General features: G+C 36.8%; 1 protein-coding gene across 7 annotated transcripts in view; it reads right to left on the bottom strand.

Moving 5' to 3' along the window:
* Positions 1 to 11513, bottom strand: part of LOC110451509 (glutamine--fructose-6-phosphate aminotransferase [isomerizing] 2-like) — a 128314-nt gene that overhangs the window by 104453 nt on the left and 12348 nt on the right. For 6 of the 7 annotated variants that reach the window (XM_021499567.1, XM_021499571.1, XM_021499568.1 and 3 more), the window contains exon 2: positions 704 to 811. In XM_021499567.1, coding sequence (XP_021355242.1) covers positions 704 to 811 — 108 coding nt within the window. Of the gene's footprint in view, positions 1 to 703; positions 812 to 4888; positions 5144 to 11513 lie in introns of those variants that run through there. The other variant, XM_021499565.1, reaches the window with a different exon arrangement.

Genomic DNA, 11513 nt, shown 5'->3' on the forward strand with positions numbered 1-11513 from the left:
ACAGGTGTATAATAGGTAGATTTATATTACCTGTGGTCACAGGTGTATAATAGGTAGATTTATATTACCTGTGGTCACAGGTGTATAATAGGTAGATTTGTTTTACCTGTGGTCACAGGTGTATAACAGGTAGATTTGTATTACCTGTGATTACAGGTGTATAATAGGTAGATTTAGTGTATAACAGGTAGATTTATATTACCCGTGGTCACAGTTGTATAATAGGTAGATTTATATTACCAGTGATAACAGGTGTATAATAGGTAGATTTATATTACATTGTATCTGTGATTACAGGTGTATCATAGGTAGATTTGTATTACCTGTGGTCACAGGTGTATAACAAGTAGATTTATATTACCCGTGGTCACAGTTGTATAAAAGGTAGATTTATATTACCAGTGATGACAGGTGTATAATAGGTAGATTTATATTACCTGTGATTATAGGTGTATAATAGGTAGATTTATATTACCTGTGATTACAGGTGTATAAAAGGTAGATTTATATTACCTATGATTACAGGTGTATAATAGGTAGATTTATATTACCTATGAATACAGGTGTATAATAGGTAGATTTATATTACCTGTGATTACAGGTGTATAATAGGTAGATTTATATTACCTGTGATTACAGGTGTATAATAGGTAGATTTATATTACCTGTGATTACAGGTGTATAATAGGTAGATCTATATTACCTGCAGAGTCGTATCCTCTGTATTCTAATCGTTTCAATCCATTGATTAGGATTTCCAGGATTTCCTTCCTAGTGGCAGGAATTAGGTAGTTTAGGTATGCAAATATTCCTGGAGAAAAAAAAAGACATTGCATAAAGGTATACGTATAACACCATTACTATCGCACACATATTTACATGTAAAATCTACTTACCATTTACAGGTAAAATCTACTTACCATTTACAGGTAAAATCGACTTACCATTTACATGTAAAATCTACTTACCATTTACATGTAAAATCTACTTATGATCACTTGCATGTAAAATCTATGTATTTTGAAATTCATGATGCCTATTAAAAACATCAACAGTAACAATTGTTTTCCGTTACTGGTGGTATAAGAAGAGTCTGGAATATTTCAATATACGTTTACCATGGCAAAACCATTAGTTGTTTTGAATAAAGCACAAGGTTTGTACATATATTGTCAGTATCAGTATAATACATCTAACTTTGTAAAATATAACTGGAAAAGAGCCATGTATAACAGTAATATTAATCATTATAAGCTGGAGTTGGAAAATAACCTAAAATCAACAGAATTACCTGACGGACAAATGTCTAACGAAGGTATAGATCAGTTTAACAAAGATATTATTTCTGCTATATTACAATCCTCTAATTCTACCTTACCTATAACAAAGTACAAAAGTTAGTTAAAACCTTATTGGTCTAACGAGTTGTCAGAAATGCACAATATAGTGCAAATTAAAAGACAAATATGGATAAGTGAAGGGAAACCTAGAAATGTATCTAATAGTTTTCTGGAGTATAAAGAAAGCAAAACTTCTTTCAGAAGAAAACCTACGTGATGCATTCAATAAGTATATGTCTGAACAATTTAATGAAATAGAAAAATGAAGTGAACTTGACCAGAATTTATTCTGGCAGTTATACAAAGGAAAATCATGTAAAAGCAAAACACCTCAAACCGAGATGAGATACAACAATGTAGTTTTATGAGACCCCAAAAACATTGTCGAAGCGTGGGCATCACATTTTGAAAATCTGTTCCAAGATAAACCGAATGAAAAATTTGACAATACTTTCCAACCAAAGAGAAATCATAAACCATGTTAATGAAATTGAAAAACAAGTTCATAATGAGGATGACATATACCTGAATGAATGCATTACCACCTCGGAAATTGCCTTGGTGTCTAGAGGTCTCAAATCTAAAAAAGCAGGAGGATGGGACGGTATAGTATATGAACATATTAAACACGGTGGAACAACACTTTTTTAATATATCGCCACCTTATTTAATTAATGCTATAAATAATGAATATATTCCAAATGGCTGGAAAAAAGGTATTATTATAACTTTGTATAAAGGTCAAGGTAAAAAGAAAGAAGACCCCAATAGCTACAGGGGGATTACATTATTACCTATACTATTTAAAATGTTTGAAATGGTTTTATCACAAAGAATTCAACGAGTTTTAAATTCCCGAGTATTTCCAAAGATACAACAGTCTGCTTATCAAAAGAATTTGTGTAGTTTATGCACATCATTCAACTTCAAGAATGCATTAGTCATAATATCGAATATGGTTCCAACGTCCACATTGCTTTCTTAGACAGTAACAAAGCGTTTGACACTGTGTGGCACGCTGGATTATTGTACAAAATTTATAAAATTGGGTCTAAACGCCAAGACGTGGATTTTCCTAAAATACATGTATACAAATGTTGAAAGTTGTGTTTTATTTAATGGATTAAAGTCCTCCATGCTCGAAACGGAGCGTGGAATATTACAAGGAGGGGCGTTGTCTGCCAAAATGTATTTAGTATTTATTAACGATTTATTAAATGTTTAATAGTATACCAATGCTGTAGAATAGGAACATTCCACCAAACAGTTTCCAAATTGAGCAAAAGGCTTTCCAAGGGTTTTGTCCCTGTTTGAAAATCCTGAATTTCTTGGATTTCCTATCCTACACCTATCCTACATCTATATCCTATATGCCTATCCTACACCCCTATTGTCTATCCTACATCCCTATCCTTTTACTATCCTACATCCCTATCCTACACTATCATACATCCCTATCCTACACCCCTATCCTACATTCCTAATCCTATACTATCCTACATCCCTATTATCTATCTTACATCCCCTATCCTTCATCCCTATCATACATCCCTATTCTACACTATCCTACACCCCTATGCTACATCCCTATTCCTCCACTATCCTACATCCCTATCCTACACCCCTATCCTACATCCCTAATCCAACACTATCCTACATCCTTATCCTACATCCCTATCCTACATCCCTATTCTACATGTATCCTACATCTATATCCTACACTATCTACACACCTTTCATACACGCCTATCCTACACCCCTATTGTCTATCCTACATCCCTATCCTATACTATCCTACACCCCTATCCTACATCCCTATACTACACCCCTAATCCTACACTATCCTACATCCCTATCCTACACTATCCTACATCCCATATCCTACACTAACTTACACCCCTATCCTACACTATCCTACATCCATAATCCTACACTATCTACACCCCTATCCTACACCTATGCTACATCCCTATCCTACACCCCTATGTTACATCCCTAATCCTACACTATCTTACATCCCTAATCCTACACTGTCCTACAACCCCTATCCTACACTATCTTACACCCCTATCCTACACTATTCTACACCCCTATTCACCCCTATTCTACACCTATCCTACTCCCCTATCCTATACCTATCCTACATCCCTAATCCTACACTATCCTACACCTATCCTACATCTCTATCCTACACCTATCCTACATCTCTATCCTACACCTATCCTACATCTCTATCCTACACCTATCCTACATATCTATCATATACCTATCCTATATCCCTAATCCTACACTCTTACACCCTTATCCTAAATCCCTGTCCTCTATCCCTATCCTCTATCGCACAACCCTATCCTATTCCTATCCTACATCCCTATCCTACACTATCCTACACCCCTATTCTACACCTATCCTACATCCCTATCCTACACCCCTATGTTACATCCCTAATCCTACACTATCTTACATCCTTAATCCTACACTGTCCTACAACCCCTATCCTACACTATCTTACACCCCTATCCTACACTATCCTACACTCCTAATCCTACACTATGCTACACCCCTATCCTATACCTATCCTACATCCCTATCCTACACTATCCTACACCCCTATCCTACACCCCTATTCGACACCACTATTCTACACTCATATCCTATACTTATCCTACATCCGTAATCCTACACTATCCTACACCCCTATCCTACACCTATCCTACATTTCTATCCTATACCTATCCTACATCTCTATCCTACACCTATCCTACACCTATCCTACATCTCTATCCTATACTTATCCTACATCCGTAATCCTACACTATCCTACACCCCTATCCTACACCTGTCCAACATTTCTATCCTACACCTATCCTACATCTCTATCCTATACCTATCCTACATCTCTATCCTTCAACTATCTTACAACTATCCTACATCCCTAATCCTACACTATCTTACACCCCTAGGCATGAAAGAGTACTTCCTGTCACTCCAATCACCAGAAGCTCAGAAACAATGAAAAGGTGTTCTGACTGGCTACCATATAGAAAATGACTCCTCTCCCATTTTTGACATTTTGTGGTGTCTGAGCAATCATGGTGACTGGAATAAAAATACTCTTATAAGCCACAAGACTTATCCAATTGGAAAAACTCTTTCATAGAATTTCCCTACCCTACACTGCTAGACACGAGGGAGTCTTGCATTCTTACACACATTTCTTACCCTGGACAGTTGTCATACAGGCGAAGGAAAGAAATCATATTTCTTTACCATTAACTTCAAAACTATGAAAGATTTAAGCTTGATTTTTGCACCCAACAAAAAGATCACATGATAAACTACACAACCATTCTATGCCTATGTTATCCTGATAGTTGTCTTTATAATGTATATTATTTTATGATCAAATGTTTAAAAAAAAAAACCAGTAGCAATTGTAAAAACAATTAAAACATCTGTTAAAATCATTTCCTAATATAACAGATCTTAGGTTATATTTCATTCAACCTTAAAAAATATTTCCGTCTGATAGTAATACAAAAACTTACCAACCATCCTTGTACTGAGAGTACTTTATAGTTAATTCAACTGTCCATAACAGGGCACACACAGAGCCTACATTAAACTCATTTGATCAAGCGGCCAGTATATGTCAACTTTCCTGTATATATTACAACCTTGCAGTAAGAGGTCTTTGTATCTCCGAATAAAGATTAAATGAAATTGATAAGTGACATTCTTGTATGAGCAGCACATAAACCACCAGTCTTGTTCGTGACGGCCCCTGTCAATGACGTCCAAGTAGATAACCAATCGCTGTAACTAGGAAGTTAAATATACCATTGTGTGAGCAAATTATCAAATACCTCGGGTAAAAAACACACATGTATGCATGAGGTCAATGAACTTGGATTGACACGCTGAGTAAGTCAAAAAGCTTGTTAACTGAACAGATCGTTATGCGTGGAAGAGACCGTAAATACTCGCGATTTCATGCTGCATATATACTCTACTGAAAGCTTCTCACAACTGCCCTTAAATTGGTTTTGCCTTGAATTATATATAATGAATCTGCTTATCCTTCATAATGTAGACCCTCAACACAGAGATAAATGGAGGTTAGCACACAAACATAATTATACTTGGAACTATCAAAAGTAATTCAAACTTATGTAATTAACATACATGCAAGCAGAAAATCCTCTGAAAAGTACAGGAATAGTCTTCAAAGGAAACCTGCCTGACACAGAGTTTTCAAAAGAGAACATTTCTTTTGTCCGTAATACAAATCAATGTCATTACTTTCACATTCTATAGTTTTGTAAAATCATCAAAATATTCAAATAAGAAAAACTAGGGACATTTTGTGTAGCTGGAAAATTGGACAAGAGTATGTAAAACTGTCACCTGATGTCTTTGTAACTTTTGAGCTTTCCAAGTTTAATTTTGTAAAGTGAATGATGAAAGATTGAAATATTGTCAGAAAAGGGTAATAATATAAAAATAATGACAGAACATAATATGATTATCTTAATCTGGGCTATTTACGTTCAGTAATATCAAATATTTGTTTTGTTACTATTTTTCCTGTTTGAATTTTTGAGGTTTCACAAAGTAGCTAATAGCCTCAAAATTATGACAATTCACATACACACACACATATACACACATACACACACACATACATACACACACACATACACACATACACACACACACACATACATTACAAAATGTGGTATGGCTTATTGATCCTGTAGAAGTACCACAGTACCACTTATTGATTGATTGGGTCAGGTAGGTATAATTTTACTGGCTTTTCTTTAAAAAATGTATGAGCAGAAGAACACAGTATAGTCATGGCTGACAGTCATGTAGTAGTTCTGTTGGGTTTTCAGAGCAGAACATTCAGGTTAGCATGACATGGTAAAAATCAAACAATGGCGCCCCATGCAATTATGTAGAATATGTAATGAACATCCAAACCAGAGGATGAGTCAGAACTCTGTGACAGTTTTCATTTCAATTAAATCCAGTCAACCATATTATAAATAGTAAAGTGACGTGTTCAAGTATAAGCTGAAATAGACTTTATTTTTATGTCAAATATTTCAAAACATGATAAATACCAACTCATAAATAAACATGAATGCATTAAATGTAATTAAGCAGCTATGTTCTTGTATCAGATACAGGTACAGGTTAACCATAATTATGACCTCATTAATTAACACGTTACTGATATAGTCAGAGTCAGTCTATTTAAAACATTTAAAGTTTAAATGGTATATATATGTATACACTGATGCTAGATTTCCAAGATTTCCAGATTTCCGTGATTTCATTTTCACTCCGACACATATAAATGTGTGTAACAAGATGTATATACTACATAGCTAAAGGGTTAACGTCCTACATCGATTATTGAGTGTATCTCAACGGATGGGGAGTTATGAATTCAGTCTTAAGATCTCCAGAAATTTATCAAAGCTACTCAATACTCGCCTGTTTATTCCGAGCCCAAACCTTAAATTAAGCTGGTGATTAAGGGTTAAACAAAGTACAATGATTTTTTTTTTTATTATTTTGACTTTATTTCATACATGTTAACCCCTTAAAGGAATCCCTTACAAACATACCAGCATTCCAGCATACATGTTGAATAGATGGCATTAAACTTCACATAACTTACTCCCACAAAAACTTCTAAACCTGGTGGTCTGGAGAAAAAACCTGGTGGTCTGGAGTAAAAAACCTGGTGGTCTGGAGTAAAAACCTGGTGGTCTGGAGTAAAAAACCTGGTGGTCTGGAGTAAAAACCTGGTGGTCTGGAGCAAAAACCTGGTGAAAAATCTCACAAAGGTTCAGAACACTTTTTACATTTTAGCTCCATTGCACCGCATTATTAGACTTTAAAGGAATCTCCAAGCAAACTATACCAATCTAGTACAAAAAAATAAATAAATGTGGAAATTTGCACCAAAACCTTAATCTGCCATTTTGGAACCTCATGTTTGAAACATAAAGAAACAATACACCTAATAAATTTACATCCCGCGATATAACCTCCAAAACATACTCTCACAATCTCTATTATTAACTCCAGACATGCTATTATTGATATAACATCTTACTTTATATAAATCTGAACAAACAAGATCAGTTGGACCATCACAACTATTAAATTGAACCATTCATGGATGTTTGGATGATGAAGTAGATTAATTCCATATTTTAGATCAATGCTGTCATGTTCAACAAAACAGAGGCAGATGTTGCAAAGCAACAGATGACTTTCATATTGAATAAACTAACAGCAGCAAAAACAGTGACAGCTGAGAGGGACATATATCCTCCTCAATTAGGACTCTCATCTCATACACAAGTCTACAGACAGTGACAGCTGAGAGGGGCATGTATCCTCTTCAATTACTCCTCTCATCTCATACACAAGTCTACAGTCAGTGACAGCTGAGAGGGGCATGTATCCTCCTCCATTTCTACTCTCATCTCACACACAAGTCTACAGACAGTGACAGGTGATAGGGGCATGTATCCTCCTCAATTAGGACACTCATCTCATACACAAGTCTACAGTCAGTGACAGCTGAGAGGGGCATGTCTACTCTCTTCTCATACACAAGTCTACAGACAGTCACAGCTGAGAGGGGCATGTATCCTCTTCACTTACTACTCTCATCTCATACACAAGTCTACAGACAGTAACAGCTGAGAGGGGCATGTGTCCTCCACAATTAGGACTCTCATCTCATACACAAGTCTACAGACAGTGACAGCTGAGAGGGGCATGTATCCTCCACAATTAGGACTCTCATCTCATACACATATCTACAGACAGTGACAGCTGAGAGGGGCATGTATCCTCCACAATTAGGACTCTCATCTCATACACATATCTACAGACAGTGACAGCTGAGAGGGGCATGTATCCTCCACAATTACTGCTCTCATCTCATACACAAGTCTACAGACAGTGACAGGTGATAGGGGCATGTAACGCCCTCAATTCCTACTCTCATCTCATACACAAGTCTACAGACAGTGACAGGTGAGAGGGGCATGTGTCCTCCTCAATTACTCCTCTCATCTCATACACAAGTCTACAGACAGTGACAGCTGAGAGGGGCATGCATCCTCCTCAATGACTACTCTCATCTCATACACAAGTCTACAAACAGTGACAGCTGAGAGGGGCATGCATCCTCCTCAATTAGGACTCTCATCTCATACACAAGTCTACAGACAGTGACAGCTGAGAGGGGCATGTATCCTCCTCAATTAGGACTCTCATCTCATACACAAATCTACAGACAGTGACAGCTGAGAGGGGCATGTATCCTCCTCAATTAGGACTCTCATCTCATACACAAGTCTACAGACAGTGACAGCTGAGAGGGGCATGTATCCTCCTCAATTAGGACTCTCATCTCATACACAAGTCTACAGACAGTGACAGCTGAGAGGGGCATGTATCCTCCTCAATTAGGACTCTCATCTCATACACAAGTCTACAGACAGTGACAGCTGAGAGGGGCATGTATCCTCCTCAATTAGGACTCTCATCTCATACACAAGTCTACAGACAGTGACAGCTGAGAGGGGCATGTATCCTCCTCAATTAGGACTCTCATCTCATACACAAGTCTACAGACAGTGACAGCTGAGAGGGGCATGTATCCTCCTCAATTAGGACTCTCATCTCATACACAAGTCTACAGACAGTGACAGCTGAGAGGGGCATGTATCCTCCTCAATTAGGACTCTCATCTCATACACAAGTCTACAGACAGTGACAGCTGAGAGGGGCATGTATCCTCCTCAATTAGGACTCTCATCTCATACACAAGTCTACAGACAGTGACAGCTGAGAGGGGCATGTATCCTCCTCAATTAGGACTCTCATCTCATACACAAGTCTACAGACAGTGACAGCTGAGAGGGGCATGTATCCTCCTCAATTAGGACTCTCATCTCATACACAAGTCTACAGACAGTGACAGCTGAGAGGGGCATGTATCCTCCTCAATTAGGACTCTCATCTCATACACAAGTCTACAGACAGTGACAGCTGAGAGGGGCATGTATCCTCCTCAATTAGGACTCTCATCTCATACACAAGTCTACAGACAGTGACAGCTGAGAGGGGCATGTATCCTCCTCAATTAGGACTCTCATCTCATACACAAGTCTACAGACAGTGACAGCTGAGAGGGGCATGTATCCTCCACAATTAGGACTCCCATCTCATACACAAGTCTACAGACAGTGACAGCTTAGAGGGGCATGTATCCTCCTAAATTAGGACTCTCATCTCATACACAAGTCTACAGACAGTGACAGCTGAGAGGGACATATATCCTCCACAATTAGGACTCTCATCTCATACACAAGTCTACAGACAGTGACAGCTGAGAGGGGCATGTATCCTCCTAAATTAGGACTCTCATCTCATACACAAGTCTACAGTCAGTGACAGCTGAGAGGGGCATGTATCCTCCTCAATTAGGACTCTCATCTCATACAAAAGCCTACAGACAGTGACAGCTGAGAGGGGCATGTATCCTCCACAATTAGGACTCTCATCTCATACACAAGTCTACAGATAGTGACAGCTGAGAGGGACATTTATCCACTCTCAACTTATACACAAGTCTACCCACACATGAAAGATAATCAGTTATTTTTTTACATCAAGTAGACATTGTATAATCGACCTGTTTCTTGATGGAAGGACTTCATTATCTTAAAGATCAAAGAACACTTTAATTAAATCACTGTTCATTGGTCACATACCCACATTTTTGTACATAATCATTTAATGAAGACAAGTATTACTTTTGTTACCTACAGCTAACAAACAAGTTAACGTAACTGGTATGTACATACATCTACCTGTGCATTAAATATTTACCTGAATTAACGAGTAACTGTCTATGTTTATGTCTCGATTTAGAACATGCAATGTCACAAGGTACACAGCAATATTTCTAGTAGACGGGTTAGATGTGTGGCAGTTTTGTCTATGCTACAGAAGGTATACAGGACAATTGGTAAATGTGGTATAAACAAAATAGTTAATCAAGCATAGGCTTCTATCACAGAACCTAACACTAAACTCAATAGGGTTGATACCTGTATAATACATCCAATGTTAAATAGAAGTAATGAACAGTGATGTCCGATACTAACAACAAAATTAATGTGTCAAAGTCTAACTACAAATGTTACTGAAGTATTAAAGTCTAACTACAAATGCTACTAAAGTATTTAAGTCTAACTACAATTGTTACTGAAGTATTAAATTCTAACTACAATTGTTACTGAAGTATTAAAGTCTAACTACAAATGCTACTGAAGTATTAAAGCCTAACTACAATTGTTACTAAAGTATCAAAGTTTTTATACAAATGTTACCAAAGCAATAGTCTTACTACAAATGTTACTAAATTATCAAAGTCTAAATACAAATGTTACTAAAGTATCAAAGTCTTACTACAAATGTTACTAAATTATCAAAGTCTAAATATGAATGTTATTAAATTATCACAGTTTTTACTACAAATATAACTAAGGTATCCAAGACACATTCCAAATATTACTAAAGTATCAAAGTCTAACTACAAATGTTACTAAATAATCTAAGACTAACTACAAATGTTACTAAAGAATCTAAGACTAACTACTTGAAGAACAAAGAAAAAGACCATAAAGGAGAATTCAATCACACTTTGATAAAGATAAGATTGCTATCATATATATATATACACTTCCTTCTTGTAATCATGCACAGAAAATAGGTTGTTATAGGTGTAATACCTGAACGGTTACAGCCTAACAGTGCGCCTAGATAACGCTGGTTGCACAATGTAATAATACAAAAAAGTGAAAGATCAATACAAGTACAACTTTTCACTAATCAGGAAGTTGGCTTCGTCTCCATGCCATTTATCAATACGTGTACAATACCAGTACAGACTGGCATCAATACATGTACAATACCAGTACAGACAGGCATCAATACATGTATAATACCAGTACAGACTGGCATCAATACTTGTATAATACCAGTACAGACTGGCATCAATACGTGTACAATACCAGTACAGACTGGCATCAATACATGTACAATACCAGTACAGACTGGCATCAATAC

The sequence above is a fragment of the Mizuhopecten yessoensis genome, unplaced genomic scaffold (genome assembly GCF_002113885.1).
Source record: "Mizuhopecten yessoensis strain PY_sf001 unplaced genomic scaffold, ASM211388v2 scaffold6113, whole genome shotgun sequence".
Classification (NCBI taxonomy): Eukaryota; Metazoa; Mollusca; class Bivalvia; order Pectinida; family Pectinidae; genus Mizuhopecten; species Mizuhopecten yessoensis.